We start from the raw sequence: 20779 nt of genomic DNA on the forward strand, positions 1-20779 counted from the left end.
CAGCAGCAACTTCCGTAGATTTTTTGGAGTTATTACTTGTCAAATTACATTTTCATGCAGGCAGAACTGTTACTTAGATATTATAGATTTTAACAAGTCCAAACTTGCACGGAAAGTTAGGTTTGTATTCTAATTTTCCGTATTTGTTTGTGGCAAGTCGGTCAAATGGACGAAAACAGGAGCTGGACGGAAAACCGGCGCAATTACCCTACGATCTCGTCTTCACAGTCGGCGCATTATTGACTTTTAGAAATGTGATTACAAACTTCAATTATCTTTTGTTAGATATTTTCAAACTCAAGAAACAGAATCATAAAATAAATTACGGTCTACACATTTTTTGTTTTATGAAAATTGCTATGTAATCTCGAGAAATATGAAAATAGCTAACTATTGTTAACTAAGTAGGTATATTATTAAAACTATAATAATTATTTAAAGCGTATTTTTTGAAAGTCAAAGGTGAAACTGAATGTGAAGAACTAAGAAGAGATCGAACTTATCAGTAAGTTATCAATATTAGCAAGCAGATGATGCATTATGTCACGCACGGACGAGTATAAGCTTAATATTAAAATTCAGAATTAAAACTTTACAATTGCTTCAGTTAAATAATCAAGCTAAACTGTTGGGTTAATTTTGTTAACGTTACAAAGTAATTAAAAAAGAAATTTTGTCAATTAAACATTTTTCCAATGGGCTGTACATTGTAGTTGTTAAAAGTTAAATAATCAACTTATTGCTCTATGTATAATCTAGGTATTATGGAATTTGTTTACATGCCCACTTGAAATTTTGAAAAACATGTTTTGCTCTGTTTTTCAATGCCTACAACAGCATAATAAGCTATGCGCAAAACTACAAGGCCATCTCACCGATAACGTTTGTTTATGCGCGCACGCAACTTTCAGTGAATGTATTGTTCAATTTTAGTGCTTAGCATTGTATGCATAAGTTTTAAATCGGGTCAGTAGAATATTTTTTACTGGATGCTAGGTAGGCGGCCTTGGTGGTCTTAAATAATACGTCGTATAACGTCGCCATCACATCTGTGAGGCGTAAACACTACGTCACGACACACCCATTCTTAGACAAATAAGGCTGCTGTATTTTGTTACCATATTATTTTATTACCCTTCATAGGATCAAACATTCAGAAATTCTCCAGTAAAGTTCCTGAAAATTTCAAATCTTTATACAGGGTGGCCAAAACAGTGAGGTCTAAAAGAAAAATTTAGATTCCTTACATCAAGGTGTACCTAAATCACCCCCATGTATACAGGGTGTAAGGTAAATGGGTATATGAGCCGACACTAGCCCATGTTAACATGGTCATATAAATGGTATGGTGAAGTCAGAAAATTGATATCTTCATTTTAATTATTTTAATTTTCATACAAATCGGATTTTATAAAAAATATTTTGTAAAATCAAACACCTGGTGGAAACTGATGATTAGGCTGAAGGTGGAAGGGAACTTCAACTACTAAGGAACTATGGCTTCCTACCTCCAAATTTCGGAACTTTTTTTTACTTAAACTTTTAAGTTGAAAATTTGATAGTGTTCTGATAAAAGCATAATTTTAATGTTTCTAGCAAAACTTTTGTATCTTGAATCAAAGATAGGAAGGTGATTATTTTTTTCAAACATCGGCAATTAATAACAAATCTGTCGAAAAAAAGAATTCTGAGAAAAGTTACCTCAAAAAAAAGATAAAAATGTTTAAAGCCTACTAGGTCACAAAATTTGAAAATATCACAAAATTAACTCTATCTCCTAAACTATGCACAATCGTATTACATACATGGGGGTGATTTAGGTACACCTTGATGTAAGGAATCTAATTTTTTCTTTTAGACCTCACTGTTTTGGCCACCCTGTATAGGTTTACATAGTTCTTTATACGGATATAGGTTTATTAACATTATCTCCTAAGTTGGGATAGGCAGTCCCAACAGTCGTTCGTTTACCACAGTAAGAACTTTGCCATGAACAAGTCGTACCTAAGTGTCAAGCCTAGTTTTACAAAAACAATTAGGTAATAGAGCCATGTAATTTAGTACTAATTCTCTGCATATTAAACCACTTCAACCGAAAACAAGATAAGAAAAAAAATCAGACTGAATAAAAAGGTGAATTTCCGGCTATCATGTTTAGAAAATTTTCAGTAGATGTAATTCTATAAAGTAGTTTAGTTTTATTGTAATTTCATATTTAAAAGGTGCGTTACACTGCTAATTAAATTAGTACCATAAATAAAAAATAGGTCCTCAAGAAAATTAACAATACCTTTTGTTGAATCCAATCGATCTTGTTAGTCGTCTTTGTGACGATAGATGTTGTTAAAACACTAACCGAGATAAGAGTGTTTAATGAGATTGAATTTTTGAGTCTTTTAATAAACACAGTAGTAGCAATACAACTTCAATTAGATAGAACAAAGCTTGAATTAAAGCAGGTGGTCCTATTATATCAGAATAAGAGACGATTATTGCACCTCGACTCTTATTTGCACATTTATTATCCATTTCAAATTATCAAACTAAAATAATTAATGCAAACAATAGTTTAGTTAGGATAGAACCAGAAATGTTTTTTCTAAAAAAATATTTTTATAAATACTCAACTCTTTACCGTGTCTTTACTTTACGACATAAATTGACTCTATATCTCCAGCAATGTCCTACTGTAACGGGTACTTTTTTCTTTAAAAATACAAATTATTACAGATATTCCAAGTAATATGAAATGACTAATTATCCGGTTCTCCTAAACAAAAGGATATTGGAATAAATGTTTACTCAGATCCGGTTCATATTCTTTTATTGTAATCAGTTAGAAAATGTGACGATAACACATAATATCAGACTGAAACATCGAAATTAACTTATCTTTTGTTTATTTTCATAGTAACATAGGTAGAGTCACCTTGTGTTGCGTTATGTAAGCACATAAAAGTCAAGCTCCCATTATAACTTAATTCGAAACGACGAGTTTTATATTTAAGGTAAAGTAAAAAGAAACTTTCGCAAGTGGTGTGACCAGACATCACGCCATGCCGCGCGATCGGAGTATCGGACCATCGTCGTACAGTCGGCCTCGCGGATGTGGGCTCGCGCCTCAGGCTCGAACTGAACACGTGGTTGTGTGTAACCTCTGTCACTGCTGTATGAGTATATGTATCCACATACACATACAGTCTGACGACACGACGTCACGCCACCAACGTCAGGCCGCGATATCGTCGTTTTGCACGCTCTCTACCACAGTTCACACAGTTTATTGGTAGAGTCGACGCGAATAACACGCGTTGAAGTCTCACCTAGTGCTTGGTTGGTTTCGTGATTGCAGCTGACAAAAGTATATTGTTGTCAAAGACTGCCATCATCACACAAGGCTAGTTCTGGTGCCGCAGGCTGTTGTTCTTGTCTGGCACAAGAAAAATTTAACGAGCTGCTCTTTGTAAAGGTAGGAAATTCTACGGAAATCAATTAACGTAAAGTTCTTTGAATTGTGCAGTTGGCCAGTGACTAGTTGCTAACGAGGGGTTGAGAATATATTGTTGCAATGAATAAAGCTGTTGCCACACCAAAATAACATTACAATCTAGGCTATAAAAATATTGAAGGTGCTTGCTTGATACTTGTAAAGTTGGTAATGTGAAGAACTTTTTCAACAATAGAAAAACAGGCACCAGTTTTGTTTTCACTTTTGTACGGTTGATTGCGTTAAGTACTTCGTTACCTTATTATCTAGTTGTTCCTACTTTTTATTTTTAACTAGGATGTTTACTAGGTGAAGTGTTTTTTGTTTGTTCGCTATCCCACTCGTAGTCTGTAATTTGTTGTGTGTTTTCTCAATGGATTTTGAGTCATTGAATAAATTGGATTGGACTATGAACAATATGACTCAACGACATAATTTCGTTTCCCTGAAAGAATTTCATAAACAAGCGATCCAAAACAATAATACATCTAGAAACTAGAAAGTTAAAATTACAAGATCAGCGTGAGATGCTCAAATTACTGGAACAAATAAAACACTACTGTATTTGTGTGAGACTATAATAAAATAACATTGTTGTTGTTTGCGCGTTATTGTAATATTGGGTCACTTTTTATCTTCGGAACCTGCAAATGTGGGACGCTCTACTATTTTTGTGGCTCTATCATTGCGTGCGGATCGGCCTAAAAAGGCAATAAGGTCCATAAATTGTCAATTAATTATTCATGATTCTACACTACATACCACATCAGATTCAAGTCAAGACTGTTTTTTTGGTCCAAATATTGAAACTCTACCAATAACTTAGTCGTGTTTTGAGCTTCATTTCATCTTCTTCTTTGCCTTGCCCATTCCCATTTTATTTGGGGTCGGCCCTCCGTAAGTATCATGCGTCTCCGTCTCCAGCTCGGTCCTGGGTCCTCTCGCTGTTGACTTGGGCGTCTTTAAGGCTTAATTTGAGCATCATTTCATAATGCATGCAAATATTTTATGAAAATGGAACAAAAGATAAATTTTGTGCAGATGTTCTGAACTACATTTATGTTCTTATTCCTTCCTTTATTGACGGCATTGACTACAAAATCGATCTTCACCTTGACGTGTATGTTCACCGCGGAAGGACCTGTTCTATCACACTTGAACATATTACTTACAACACTCTGGCAATACGCTGTTTGCATGATTAACCTTATGAGGACTTCTTCGACATTTCTATTTTTAAAAAGTAGGTACCTAAACGTATAAAAATATTACGTAATACGTAAGTGGTTTATTTGTTGCTGTTGTTATGTTACCTAACTCCAAATACCACTGCGAATTTTAAAACTTTTAAACTTAACAATAACAACAGTAATTTTTAACAAAAACTTAAATCAATCTTAACTAAATCCGTAGCTACTAATAACGTTGAACAAACATTGATTGACTGATTCAGATAGCTAGTTATTGGTGTCAGGCTAGATCTAGATTTTCTTTTATACGCTCATATTTGTGTTGGAATTTTTATTGGGTTTGGTTTTTGCAATAACAGTTCAAGATCAGTATGATGTCCACTTCAGTCTATTGTCATTGTTAATTAACTTAAGGTTACTATTAAATAACTGCAAATTATTCATCTATATCCCGTCGTGTTTACGACTTCGAAGGAATCGGTGTTGTTTTGTTTCTAATGTTTTGTTTGTTAGATTATGTTGTTGTTTCTTGACCAGACACGTGCATAATAACGTGTAGCTCGACGCACTTCAGTGGCTGGCTCAGTGTATAAGGTTTCTATGTATTTACACTGGCCAGTATCAATTTACTATCAAAGTATTGATTCGCAAGTTTTGTTAGCTTTAAAAAAGTATGTGGTGAATTTTATTATTATCGCGGTTGTTGGCATGAGCCCAATAAAATGTGGGTTACAGTTCAAGCAGTTCAAGCAATGGCGAATTACTGATGACAGAAGCGGAAGTCATTTATATATTATTGAAAAAAATGATATTATTTAGTTAGTTACAGCATAATTTGACAATTACAATTTTCATAATTAAATTTTACTAAAGTTTCCACATTTTTTACCTAATTACGATGTCACGTCAGTAAGACTGATGTTTTTAAGTATGTTACATGAAATGTGAGTCTTCATAATTAATTGCACACGTAATACCTACTAATTAACGTAGCTTAAACAAAATTAATATGACAGATACTTTATAAAAAGTAAAGCAAAAGTTGATACAAAAGGAGCAATGGCCGAAAGTTATTGAACCGGTTTTAAAAAATATTCTAAGATAGCATATCTGATAGAAAGTACATTACTTACATTACATGTAAGTACGAAGGAACCATATTACATATTCGGATTAGAGCTCCTTAGACGTAATGTGCCTTCTTCGAAAAATGAAATTTAATGCAGTGTAGAGCATCAGAATTCAGACTAGTTTGGCAAATAGTTATCAACCTTGAGGTTCAGTTTTCGGTTATATATTTCAGCGTTCAAATTGTATCGCAGCTCAGACATATAGTTTCAGAAACCTGCTTCCAATTACTATTGACCCGTCAGGTTATCTAATCTAGCTACGGGCTAGTTTGCAGACCGCGTGCTGTAAACATGTCTAATTATCTCGTGAAATAAGAATATTTAATTAGCATTTTAGGTTGAGGTGAATATCTAAATCAAATCTATCAATTATTGAGCAATATAAACTTGTTACATTGCTGAAACGTTTCAAATTTCAATTTAAAGTGATTTACAAACTCTCAGCGCTATGTTATAATAATGTTATTAAAGTATATCGAAGACAGAAGAGTTATATTCCCTTTTTCGAGCACTAACTAAGCGAAACAGAATTTATCTTCTGCAGTTTTTATTAACATAGCGATACAATTTATAGTGATTACAGGAAACTATGGATGGAATGTTGGGTTATTTTTATAAAACTTTTGTACCAAATGTCTTTGTTTAAGAAACTAGTTATATCTTTATAGATTCTTAGTCACACAGGACAGAGTCCTCACAGCAAGTCATTACGCACACCTTGCCCGCGTGCTCTTTTTTGTTCGTGGCTTTTTCCAATGTCATGGCTGTGAGATGATCTGGGGTGAATGAATTATGTTACCATTTCGGTTATAGAGCACTTGTCTTGCCTTAAAATAAAACTGGCAGAATGTCGTTGTTAGGCAAGTACATTTTGCACCGCTTAGGTCGGTGTGTGTTAATACAATTAATAATTACAAGCCGTATCTTTCAATTAAATCAATAGCAGACTATATTGCTCCGCTATGTGAAGTAACTGCTTTGCTACTGTTTCTTGCAATCGTTTAGTTAGTTAGACATTTATATCTTGCACGATTCAACCATACAATGTTATGCAACATCCTGCGCCTGGTGCCTGGTAGTGCATCGACCTAATATTTCAAGTGATATCTGTGCACATAACGTGGTCACGCTATCCTAAAATACATTTCATCATTGTTTTTAATTTATGTATGATATTGAAGTTAAATTCTTCAAAATATTATATCGGAGTATTGAGATTAACATTCTAAGCCTTTATATTATTGATAACACCGATAAAAATCGACCCATGAATTACTTCATCGTGATCATCGGATGTTTCTTATCTCTACCATGTAAATGTATTTGTAGTGCACGTGGCCACTTGTTTTTCTCCGATACCAAAATAATGCGCACATTTTAACCCACATATTTTGATTGCTGGAGATTTCCTTCTATCTTTGGTCTCTACATTCAGTAGTTGAAACTTGTTTTGATCAAATATTTATCTTATTGTTTTGCTGGTTGAAAGGTTCCTTATTTTGTACATTACTACTTGTACTTTGGTCATATTTTAAGGTATTTTGATGAACATATATGATTATAATTATCTGTACATTAATTTGTGTATCTCCTTCATTGTGTACCTATGTTTTTCCTGCTTGTATGTCTTTCTTTCAAATAAAAAACTATTCTATTCTATTCTATTATCAGGTGCAATTAATTGATCTTAATCGGATTTATAGCGTCAATAATTCATTTGAGCTACGTGATTAAACTAATCAAGAAATTATTTAAATGCGGAAAATTATCAGTGAAATTTCTTTGTTACAGGACTTAATGAACGTGTCATCGACCCGCTAACATGGGGTAGTATAGTGAATGAACTGATAGACAAATTAGCAACAATTGTAATTTAGTGGATTTTCTTAGTACAAAGGAGTGTGATTAAGTGTTAGCCATGTATTCTATGAACTATATTGGCAAGTTCATCGCGAACTTCCGCGATTTCTACAACGAGATCAATGGGGCTACGTTGACCGGCGCCATCGATGTGGTGGTGGTGGAGCAGCCTGATGGTAGCTTCACGTGCTCGCCTTTCCACGTGCGCTTCGGCAAGCTTGGCGTGCTCCGTTCCAGGTTCAAAGTGGTAAGTGTATTTTATTTTATTAAATGCAATCCATTTTCAATACTGCTGCTGGTATCGGCTTTATTCATTCAGCAATATATTGCATAAATTAATTAACTTGTGTTAACTAGAAATTTGGCACTGTCTATCTACACTAACGTCTCTATTTGAGTTATTTTATGCACGAATGAGGAGTTTTATACTTTTATTTACCAGCGAATAATGCATTATTTCTGGGTTAAGGAAGGCAAGAAAGAAAAAGCTTGTTAGGGATTGCGTTGCATTGAATTGCGTTTTCTGGGAAACAATGTCAGCTCTACCATGGTCTATACCTCGTCAATAGATCAAAATACATGATCATTTGACTGATTATATCATTGAATAGAATACGATCGCGGTAAATGATCAAAGAAAGTTAGACCCGAACTAGCAAAATATTCTTAGCTTAGTCCAGAGTCCAATTTTCGCACTACAGTATTCAGTCTCAAACAGGGGCAATTTGAGACGTAGTGGGTATTTAAAATTTTCATTTAGCGAGACATGTATTGGCCTACTGCCAGTTTAGTTTGCAAAGGACAATGTTCGTTCTCCATACATTGTTCGCCTAAAGAACCAACAATTTTGACATATTACTACCCGAAAGCGAAATAATACGATTCTGTGTGTAAGAACAATGATTCCTGATGGACACTTGCCATAAAATTAATGATTAAGAATATTAAATCACAGCGATTTTATAATATGTCGTTTATGACAACATGGCGTCTAATGTATTGTGTGAATGTATGAACACCGATTCGCGAAAAATGTTTTGTATTGTCGTCACGCCGAGTCGCAGCCAAATAGTATAAAATAATAGAACAAGTTTTAGAAATACAACTCGGCATTCCACTTTTACAATATGCCCACATATTGCACGTAAATAAACAACATGAATCGTAGGTTGTTTCCACCCTTGTCATCTGACACATGAAATAAACTCCTATTGTATTATAGATATCGAAGCCGAATCGTATATAATAATAGAATGGGTTTTGGAGATCACTCGGGGTTCCACTTTTATAAAATACCTACATATTACATAAAAATACCACGAATCATGAGTTTTCTTTTCACCATTTACATCTGACACGAGATAACAAACTCCTATCTCCATGACTACCATCGTAGTCTATGCCAAAGACTACAATATTTTAAGCAAGAAGTTTCAAACCTTAGCGGCTACGGTAACCCCTGGGCCACATACATCATGATAACATTCGGTCGACACCGGAACGAAGTCTTGCGATTATGCAAAAAAGCATCGTATTCTAGTGCGGCTATATCACGTTCAACCGGGGTTTTAATTCGACTAAAGTCCTGACTAAAGACTGGAAGAAAATACGCCGCATTGTATGAGCACTTCGTGTTCGTTAAAGCGGCTTCAGATCTAGAGCCCACATAGTTTTCTTTCCAATAATATCCGTAAGTAGCGCTGCATGATCTTTACAACAAAAACGGCAATAGTTATTAAGGTGCCAAAATTATATGATTACTTTGGCACGGTATTATACACGTGCGAAGATTTGTCATTTTCATTCATTTCTTCATCATCATCATCATTTCAGCCACAGGACGTCCACTACTGAACATAGGCCTCCCCCAATGACTTCCACATCGCACGGTTGGTAGCGGCCTGCATCCAGCGCCTTCCCGCTACCTTTATCAGGTCGTCGGTCCACCTTGTGGTGGGTTGACATTGCAGAATATGACTTTTGATAGGTTCATCATAGAATTCGGCGGGGATATCCTCACGGAGGAAGTTCGTAAAAGGGCGGAACAAGATCTTATAATAATGCAAGGCCGAAGCTGTTACGCGCGTGCTCCTACGTGTAATCCGGCGAGTATGCAATAAATAGTAATGTCTGGTAAATAGTGGTAATACGTATCGTTCGTTCGTTCGTTTCAGCCGAAAAGACGTCCACTGCTGGACAAAGGCCTCCCCCAAGGATTTCCACGAAGACCGATCCTGCACCGCTCGCATACAGGCACCTCCCGCGACCTTCACCAGATCGTCGGTCCACCTAGTGGGAGGCCTGCCCACGCTACGTCTTTCGGCTCGTGGTCGCCACTCAAGAACTTTCCTGCCCCAGCGGCCATCAGCTCTACGAGCTATGTGCCCCGCCCAGTCTATGTCTGTATGCGCTACGATTACAGGGTATCATTTTGCATAGTCGCAAGACTTCACTCCGCTGCTGTCAAATCAATGTCGCATAATGTTATCGCAATGTGTGTGGCCCTTGGCCAAATCACAGAAGCCTATGCGAAGAAAGAGCACTTGAATGACAATAAAAATCAGGGTTACCATTTTATAAGATTTCCTCACTATTGAGGGTAACAAAGTAACATTAATAATCTAGCCATTAATTACATTTATTACCTATACGAGAAAGTAAAGCAACATGCGGTTTTATTTTAATTTGTAAAATATTAAACCCCTCATATTTGTAACAGTTTGTTCCAAGTTTAGTTTTACTGTTTTGTTAACAGTATTGCTGTTTCAGCTGTCACTGTGAAGCTTTGGGAAAATAAATAAATAGAAAAAATATTAACATAAATATTTATTTAAGTTTTTATGTTCATTATCATAATATGCCAATTTAAGTTACACTGTGTGACAGTCTTTGACACTAAACAAACTCTTCAGCTTAATAATACCTACCTACAGGGCGTTTTTATAGTTACTCTTGCTGATGAAACAAGAAGGGTTGATTCTACTACTGAAATACAACTACTTTTCTTACAGGACCAATATCAAATTCTCAAAAAAATTCACATCCTCGTGATGGTGATAATTTCTATGGAGAGGTTTTTTTTATATTCGGTCTCTTGGGATAAGTTATTCCATTTGAGCAGTAGAATTAATCCTTTTTATTCGATCACATATAAAAACTACACAAGTGTTTAGGAAAACTTCTTCTTTGGTATGGTATCACTACGGAGTTATAATGTCGGCAACTCTGTATCACTGACTTGTAACTTTCAAACAGCATGAATAATAAGGGCACCACATTGGTTTTCTTTCTGAAAAAAGGCTTTCAGTTTTAGTACTAACCCTTTAGCACTATTTCATTGAAATAAAAATACAATAAACGCACAGAAGACTGAAATTGAGTCAACTGACGTGACATTTATAATTTGTTGACATTATGACAGTTTGACAAGACTAGGGATTGAAAAAGTTTTAATTGAAAAAGTAAAATGACAATTTATTAAAACGATTCACATGGATATAATCGATTAAAAATATTTATAAAATGTTCTGATACTTGCCTGTAGCGATTATCCAATCCTGGTTTCTACTGAAAAACTACCTCGTGGCAAGATTTTAATAAAATAATAAAATCTTTATCTTCTCTTTCACAATCTATAAAAGTTCATTTGGTCTATTATTATACATGTGCTATGAATGAGGGTTTTCGCGATTGAAAAATCCGCGAGATGGCAATACGTAGACGCGAGGTCCAAATTCTGCATGATTGGTGGATATCTGTCAATGTCATGTCAAAAATAACCAATCATGCAGCATTTGGACCTCACGTCTACGTATTGCCATCTGGCGGATTTTTCAATCGCGAAAACCCTCATTGGCATAGATTATGAGAGACTGGCAACTATACTAGGTTGATATCAGGTGATCCGTCTGCTCATTTGCCTCCTGTCACATAAAAAATATATATATATGTTTCTCACACTTCAACTGGCATTGGATTCAACATCGGATTCTGACACTTTTACAGTTATGATACCATGAATATCAGTTTATGGTCCTAATTATTTTTATTTTATTTACGACCTTCGACCAGTTGGACACTTTAGATATCTTCTTGTAATAGTGTCAAACTGTCAATATCTTTTTAGCTTTTAACGCAAATCTAGTCTTCAAAGCAGTTTAATCGATTTATTTTATTTTCAAAATCGATATTTTATTGTCTATGATGGCCGCAGGAACATCACTATACATGGACTCCCAGCAATAAAGTACGGTAATGCCTCGTACAGATTTTATCGGCAAAAATTATGGAACTTGATAGGTTTTAGACCATGCCACGCACCAAAACGTCCGGAAGTTGTAATAGTATTATAGAATAAACGTTAAAAGACTTATTTATTTAATTTTTCAATGCTTAAGTGTCCATTAGAATGAAAGGGTGCTTAATGTATTAAAAAAAATAGAAAATAATTATGATGGGTTAATGTTTTTGGGCGGTTTTTTAGGCGGTTTCTGACAATGTCCTTTTAAAGCTATGTCGATGACCTTGATTTTTGTCAAATTGTATTAAAGGGAAGCGTCAAGGTTTTCTTATAGAATGATGTTTTTATTGCGGCCATATTCTGATTCTAAAAACAGTCCATGATCAGGAGACAAACTCGTTATACAATATGGTAAATGGTAATAGGTGACAAAAATGTATTAAAATAACTATTTAAGTGTTTTTACAGTTGCATAACTTATACATATTCATCTACTTAAAACAAAACAACAATCCTTTGTTTAAATATAAAAAATGATTAAGTTAAAGTAGGTATGCGGTTACTTCTAATTAATTCCTTTTGTTTCTTTAACCTACTGCCACACAACAGCGAACAGTGACATATGGCGGTAAACTGGTAGGTATTTATCAATACTACCTATCAAAGTTTCTTTGTGTACCTACTCAAGTGATATTTATGCGACTTCCTACAGATGTGGTGTGGTCATTGGTTGGCCAATCACAAGTCGCGGGTCGTTTGACGTTACTTATTACGCCATTACATGACCCCTTTGCACCAAGACCTGTCAAATGTTATGCATTGATCTTGAAAACATAAATTAATAATTGTGTCTACATTCTCATATTATTGAAATAACAAACACATTATTATCTAATCATTAGAACTTCTGACGTCAAAAGAACTGCTCAAAATGACGTTTTGATTTACAAAAACGCTAACAAATTCTTGAAATAGATTAGATGTATTGAAGGTCGATCAAAATATGTTACATCTTATTTATATCAATATTTGGAGCAAGTTAATACATAAGGTAATTATTTTCGACCTCATTCAAGGTAGCCTAGAATTCAAATTTTTCGTGTAGCAAAATCCAATGGAACGACTTAACAGATTTATATTTGCGACATCCTCCGGCCTTCTAAAAGCCGCGCCTCTATGCATGCGAGTTGAAACGTTCATCATCGTTCTTTAACATTTGTATGATGTGAAATGTGAACTTGTGACCTTTATGGAAACATCCGACAGATTCTTATTTGTATGTTACGTTAACTACAACACTATTTGCGACAATAAATGATAATAAATTATCGTAGTAGGTTACTGTGGTCTGAAAGTTTCAAAACAATACTATCATTAACCAGAATAACTAAGTATCATTTGATAACACAGAATACTTTATAGTTTTTAGTTCAGTAACAACTACGTGATTGCAGCGATCGAATGGATACAAAATGTAATAAAGTAGGGCCAAAGTCCAAAGCAAGTTTTATTATTAGCATTTCCGAGAAATTTGATAAGAGAAAATTGGCATGATGCTCATGATGTTTGGTAGGACTACAATCATCGCTCGTAGGTGGGTATTAAGCAACGAATTCATATTAATATGTTAGTTTTACAAGATTATTAGTGAAATTATTCATAGAATCTTCTTCTTTTCGTGTCGACAACAAACCTACATAGTGTCAGCGCATTCATAGAATGTTCGTACGATTAAATGAATATCCAATTTAACAAAAAATACTTCATAACTATGTGCAAATCAGCGCAATCGATAGCTATAATGTCCATAAATAAACTTAGCTTAGCAACAGATGGTGATTGCACTCGTCGAACAAACAAAGTTGTTGCAAACAAAGCATTGTGAACAAAATGCGTTTGGACTGAACGTTAATTTACACACCTGCATCTTATCATTTTAAGATCTGAATTAAACGCTATCATATCGTTGTATGAAATCAAAACCAATAAATAGCTACTTTTACTATACATATGTATTAGGGTGGTCCTTGTTCCTACGAAAAAAATTTTTTTCTTATATTTTGCGGGGCACCACGTAATTTGAATACATACCATATGAAAGTCTTTCATTATTTTTTTTTTAATTTTTAAAAGACATTTAGGGGTCGCTACCAAGGTTTGAATTTTAAATAAAAACAAAATCTGTATTTGTTAGATTCATTTATTTTTAAAGCCAAAGCAAAATAAAAATATTACAAAATTATTGTTGTTGCTATGAACTAAGATATTATGTACAATGTACATATTTGAATCAATTATTTTTAAGATATAAGAGTTGACTTGTTAGTATCTCGACGCGTCGGTACCATGGTCGGTACAGAAGAGGGGTTGAGGGGAGAAGGGGACAAGAAGCGATTGTCTATTCTATCTATGCGATGTTCATTTGCACGTAAAATGTGATATAAACACTTAAATAAAACATTTATGAAACCATGATTTAAGATCTTCAAAGCTTTTGTAAATATTTTGACAGCTGGTAGCGACCTCTAAATCTTAACCAAAAAAAAAACAAAAAAAGCTTATTTCATATTTAGAGGTCTATAATCGAATGAGAAAGTGCCCCGGGGATAATTCAAAAGTCGAAAAATAAGGACCACCCTAATATGTATGTTATAATATACTAATGTTATAAAACAATCTTATGCAAATTCAAACGCAAATACCTGTCATGGGATTTGCATGTATTTGTAAACAATATCGACTAAACATTTTGATTAGTAACAATATGTGACATCTAGACAATGAACTGTTCAAACAATATGTGATAATCTAAAAGAAAAACGAGCTGAGCACGAATACGCATGACGTTGGGGACTTGGGACTGACGTCAGAAGATTCCACTTATATCATTCGTGATTTATTTTAAAATGTGTATAAATAAATGCATTATGTAGGTTGATTAAAATTGCACAAGTTAGAACCATGTCGGCGAATAGTGAAACTCGTACGTAACAACCGCGGAGAGAGGCGCCTAGCGCGTCGGCTGTCACCGTCTAGAATGATCTAAACCGGATAGCTGATATTTTGATCGAATTCATTCATTGCTTCGGGCCATAAAACCCTGAGGATTTACATTCTACTGTTATTACGAAAACATGGATGTTAATAGAGACATTTTAGAGGATCACACAGTGATCGTAGAATTCATTCAAATAGGTCCCAGTTATTTTTAATTCAAAGCAGCGAGTAAACTAACACCTTACACAGGGCATTCCTCAATGATTTCTAAGATTGTTCACACAATTTAGGGAAGGTGTCCAGTGTTTTGTTTTAGAATTAACATAGACACATTGCCAAAACAAGATATGGAATCTGCGTCTGATTCATTGTGAAAATTGGAATATCGCCAAATGTGGGATAAAGTTCGACCCAAGAATTGTGAGGAAAATTTGGCACAAATATTTACTCTATCCGGCCACCTGTTTTATTTTTACATGGTTTTAAATTCAAAGTATCTTCGGGAGTATGACTTATTAAAGATTATAATGAGTAGACTAGATAAATCTGGAAATTCCTAAAAACTTTCCATAAAATTTTCCTCTATGTACCTACTTTGATGAATCGTCAATGGTAATCGACGACAAAAAATAATCGGCTTTACAAAAAGCGCTGAGATAAAAATTCGGTTTTCCAAGACAATAATCCAAATCATCCTCCATTCACCTGTATTTTAACTCTTAAAATGACTTCTCCAGGTGGACCTAGAGTTGAACGGTGAGCCGCTCAGCATCCACATGAAGCTGGGCGAATCTGGAGAGGCGTTCTTCGTGGAGGAGGTCGGGGAAGACGAGGCCGAGTGCTCGGCGCACCTGGCTACCTCCCCCATCCCGGCAGCTCGCTTCGAAGATCTCTATGAGCCGCGTCGCCGCAACTCCCTGTCGGCCGTGGAACCGGATCACGGACAAGCCTCTGACTACACTAAGCGGAGGTGAGTAGTCATATTGTGTGGTACACCTAAAGTCTAAACTATTTCCCGAAACGCACCTTTTAGTTGCGTTTGTAGAGTACCTAAAAGATGTGCTTCACTGCCTAAAAGGTGCGCTGCGAGGAATAGTTTAGGTTCGCTTCATTAGCCGCGCTTGAAGATGGGTGTGCTTCGAGGAATACCTCGATGCTGGAGCATTAATTACACTCGTGTACTCATGCGCCTTGACTCCAACTCGATTGGCGGAAGCCGGTCGTTAAGGAGTTAAGATCATGCACGCAATCTTTTTAACGCATTAGACTAACGCGATTAAGGTTTCACAATTCTAGAGGATAACCATCAGAATAAATGTTTGTAGCCTTGACAGTGACACGCCTATATTCAAGCAAGTAAACAAAACTGTAACTGAGTATATTTTTGTGTCGGAAAATTCTACCTCATTCATTACTATTCATCGCAGTCCAGTTGCTATTTTGAAAGGGTTTTCGTAAACAGTACAAACACTATTGCTAACTAATGTAGAAAGCGAGATTCAATTTATATCGTAATGTATGGGTGTTTACGTTTACCAGTGCTTACCCTCGCGTGTAATCCGAAAGCGAAATTTCAGTGTGCAATTTACATTAATTATAATTCAAGTGCAGACATCATGTAAATGGTAATCATATTGTAACCGCTAACTTACACTAGTACATAAATTCATCAGTATTCAACGGTATTTTTACATTCGCAGGTACACCGCTGATGGACAATCAATGCAGAAGCCTAACATAAGTAAACTAACAAAGAAAGCCGCCAAAGAAGAGACAACAAATGATAACAATGAAAATGACGCTTTGTTTGAGATGGAAGGACTCGATGAAGCTTCAGATTGGAACGACGGTAGAACGCCGAAGACATTCGCGGCCACCCAAATCGGGGCAGCAGGGAGCGAAGCTAGTCAAACAGTACAGAAAATAAGTGCTAATAATGACTTTCGGCCTATAGAAACTGCTCCTTCCAACCAAGAAGATAATATGAAGCAAAACGGTAACGGGAAAAAGAAGAAGAAAACTAGGAAAATGAGTTCCAAAAAGAAGCATCAGCGAAAATCGTCAACTAGTTCAATATCCAGCCAGTCGGATAGAGCGGGGTCGGAGCAGCGCGCGTCCCAGCCAGCACCCATTCCTAATGCTACTGACATCAATTTCTTTAGCGACACTGAAGTTATTTCAGCAGCACTTAGGTGAGTTACGAAAACACCGTTGAGCTACCGATTTTGAAACGTTTGCATGGAACTTTTTTAACCGTATTGTAAGATGTGTTCGTTAGAATATTTTAGTGTATTAACGGCACCTCCCCAACTATATGCGGGAGTGTAGAGATGAATGCTGAGTGAGTTCCCTGGTTACAGCGAAGAGATGTCCAACCTGAAGTTGAATGGCGAGAACCGCATCCCGTTGGCGTTGTCCGACACAGCGTTTGAGGTGCACGCCGCCTCCAGACACGCGTAAACTATACGAATAATACTATTAATACCCGTTCACGCCATATTGAGCTTGCTGTGTTCACATCTTAGTAACATTTAATCATTCCAAATAATCACTAATGTTTCAATCCCCAGAGTATATAAACACATTAGTTTTGGTGCTCAGCTTTATTGTACAGTTATAGAATTATACACTGGGCGTCCGTACATGCATTTTATACTTTCAATTTAAAACGTAACACAACACTTATGTAAATGTACAGCAAGCTACCGCAACGTTTCATAATACGCACATTTGAGTCGTTTTCTATAACTATGGTTTAGAATATTAACCATCACACTATTATTATGTAACTACACCGGGATACAATGTTGAACTTTGAACAATTTCAAGTGCCATGTGTCTCCGCGCTATTTGTAATCTTATTGCATGATGCAAGAGTACACACTGCACAATAATTAGTCATTATTTGCAAATAGAAATGTGTCAACTTGGTACATAATCTATAACATAATATCATATCACTACTTAAGCGCATTAATCTTGCAGTAAATCACTAGTATCCGTTTATTGCTCATAATATTTTTATTCGTCGCATTGTAGATATTTGAAATTAATTACGGTTGCGTAGATAATGCTTTTATTTTGAAGCGTAGATTGATTAATGCTTCTGTGGACGTATATTGATATCTTCTACTACAGGTTTGGCTGCTGTCGCGTGTTATATGAAATCGTGGCAAATGTATAATAGTCGTCAAGAAAGAGATGAAGATATAAGTCAATTACCTTAAAATAGAAATTTGGCATGACTAAATTTTATTTTAAATGCTACGCTTGACAAAAAAAATGGTGCTAAATGTCGGCCAAATGTCGTAAAGAGCGTGCGCTCCTCGTGATTTTTGAAATATAGAGACGACTCTATAGAACTCAACCGATGTTCTTGTAAATATGAATATGTATTAATTCTTGACGATTATTATAACGCCCCAAGGCATATTCGAATACCAATATTGACTTCAGAAATGATTGCAGGGGTTCTCGCAACGGCACTCCAGTCCAGTCCGATACCGAGGTTGAGCTGTCTCGGACTGCAGGGGGGGATAAGTCCTCGCAATCTTGGCGCTGGGGTGAATTGCCCGAGCCACCGGTGCGGGATGCGGAGTCACCCCCGTCGCCTGAATCACCCGCTTCGCCCGCGTCTCCTGCATCGCCAGCAGAACCCGCATCACCCACCGAGCCGCTGAGCTCCGATGAAGAGCGGTCAGCGCGGCGTGGTGTTCTTTCTGGAATGTTCCGCTTCATGTCTGCGCGTGAAGCGACCGAGGTGGCTTCTGAAGGAGTCTATTTAGATGACCTGGACCGCGGGCAGGTCGACCCCGATCTCTATTTCCCCAAACATCACGCTGAGCGGTACCGATCAGGTGAGTTCTCGAATTTTTCTTTGTTTTTTTTCTGTAGTTAGTCATAGCTGTATGTTAATTTTCGATTGTGAATGTAAATTAACCGTTAAGTTGGTTCAAGAACTTATGACTCGAAATATGTAGGTATACAGTTTGTTTAACCTAGATTTTTGTCTCCAGGGCCGCCCAGCACGACGATACCGACGGCCGGCCCCACCGAGGAGGAGTACGAGTCTGGCAACGGGCCCTCGCTGCCGCAGTCGCCGGCTTCGCTCGAGCCACCTGCGCTTGACTCAGATGACGACGAGAAACTTCTTGCCAAGTAAGGGTTCTTTCAAATATTGGACGTTTTCAGCACCGCTCTGACAGTCCGTGTAACGGGTTCGAATTCCACTAGCGGCATACAAAGCACGAATTATGTTCCGAAAAGTTTCCCCCACCGATTTAAAACCTCTGACAGACAATATTATTTGCACATGCGCTTGTAATAACGGAGCGATGTAGTTAGGTAGAATGAACTAAATGCGTCATATTGGGAGCCAATTTGTTCCTAAGTGACTAGTGTATTCGAGATTTGAATTACGTTATGGAGATTTCACACTATATTCGGCGCAAAGACTCGTGCCAGGAGATGTAATAATAAAACAGTGCACATCACATTTTCTCTCGCACTCACACTGGTTATGGGTGGCGTCACACAGAGGCATAGCGTTGTTTTAATACGTAATAATTAATAAAATATTGGCAAGTGTGCATCTCTGTTTCAAAAATTACTTATGGCCCCGCCTGCCACGAGTCTGCGTCGAGTATAGTTGGATTTTAAAATCCCACTAAAGCCTGGTCTGTGAGCACGTAGAATTTTGTCCAATAACCCCAAGCTACCCATCCTTATCGCTCGCGCGTAATTGTATTGCTGTCGCGACTGTGCGACGGGCGCCCGCAGTGAGTGTGCGAGCGCGACAGCAACATAATTACGCGCGAGCGATAAGGATGGGTAGTTTGGGGTCATTGGACAAAATTCTACGTTCCCACAGACCGGGCTTTAGCACTTATAAGAAAAATTCTGATTGTACTATTGTTCGTACAGGGGCCAAGTGGGCGTGTACGTGCGCGAAGACGTCGTATCTCGCGCGTTACCATTCGAGGAGTTCTGCGCGCGCGGCGCCACATTGGCGGGTGAAGGTCGGCTGCTGGTGCGGCTGGGCGACCGCTGGCTGCCGTGGCGCAGCGCCGGCCCGCTGCTGCTGTCGCTGCTGGCCTACCGCCGTCCGCTGCCCAACGTATGTAGCAAAGAAAATCTTCCGTACTTAGCAGCGGTTTTGCTTAGGAGTAGTTAGTTAAAAGAGAGAAGGTGCTGTTGGCCTACCGCCGCCCGCTGCCCAACGTATGTAGCAAAGACAATCTTCCGTACTTAGTAGCGGTTTTGCTTAGGAGTAGTTAGTTAAAAGAGGAAGAGATAAGGTGCTGTTGGTCTACCGCCGCCCGCTGCCTAACGTATGTAGCAAAGAAAATCTTCCGTACTTAGCAGCGGTTTTGCTTAGGAGTAGTTAGTTAAAAGAGGAAGAGATAAGGTGCTGTTGGCCTACCGCCGCCCGCTGCCCAACGTATGTAGCAAAGAAAATCTTCCGTACTTAGCAGCGGTTTTGCTTAGCCTATTATAGGAGGAAGATACTCGTAGTTAAAAGAGCAAGAGATAGGGTGCTGTTGGCCCGCTGCTGCTGTCGCTGCTGGCGTACCGCCGCCCGCTGCCCAACGTATGTAGCAAAGAAAATCTTCCGTACTTAGCAGCGGTTTTGCTTCATCTATTACAGGAGGAAGATACACGTAGTTAACAGAGCAAGAGATAGGGTGCTGCTGGGCTACCGCCGCCCGCTGCCCAACGTAAGGATAAACTGCCGTGCTTAGCGGCGGTTTTGCTTAGCCTATTACAGGAGGAAAATACTCGTAGTTAACAGAGCAAGAGATAGGGTGCTGTTGGCCCGCTGCTGCTGTCGCTGCTGGCCTACCGCCGTCCGCTGCCCAACGTAAGGATAAACTGC

The 20779-nt window shown here is 37.4% G+C and overlaps 1 protein-coding gene across 5 annotated transcripts in view; it reads left to right on the plus strand.

The window, feature by feature from the left end:
- The window catches only part of LOC135088326 (phosphatidate phosphatase LPIN2), a 40508-nt gene that overhangs the window by 4000 nt on the left and 15729 nt on the right, over positions 1 to 20779 (plus strand). For 2 of the 5 annotated variants that reach the window (XR_010261025.1, XM_063983191.1), the window contains exons 1-8: positions 3264 to 3469; positions 7599 to 7914; positions 15642 to 15874; positions 16605 to 17096; positions 17265 to 17360; positions 18373 to 18761; positions 18921 to 19062; positions 19828 to 20020. Coding sequence is in view for 4 of the 5 variants with exons in the window: in XM_063983191.1 (XP_063839261.1) it covers positions 7726 to 7914; positions 15642 to 15874; positions 16605 to 17096; positions 17265 to 17360; positions 18373 to 18761; positions 18921 to 19062; positions 19828 to 20020 (1734 nt within the window). In the remaining variant the exon portion in view is untranslated. Of the gene's footprint in view, positions 1 to 3263; positions 3470 to 7598; positions 7915 to 15641; positions 15875 to 16604; positions 17097 to 17264; positions 17361 to 18372; positions 18762 to 18920; positions 19063 to 19827; positions 20021 to 20779 lie in introns of those variants that run through there. The other 3 variants (XM_063983180.1, XM_063983184.1, XM_063983202.1) reach the window with 3 other exon arrangements.

The sequence above is a fragment of the Ostrinia nubilalis genome, chromosome 1 (genome assembly GCF_963855985.1).
Source record: "Ostrinia nubilalis chromosome 1, ilOstNubi1.1, whole genome shotgun sequence".
Classification (NCBI taxonomy): domain Eukaryota; kingdom Metazoa; phylum Arthropoda; class Insecta; order Lepidoptera; family Crambidae; genus Ostrinia; species Ostrinia nubilalis.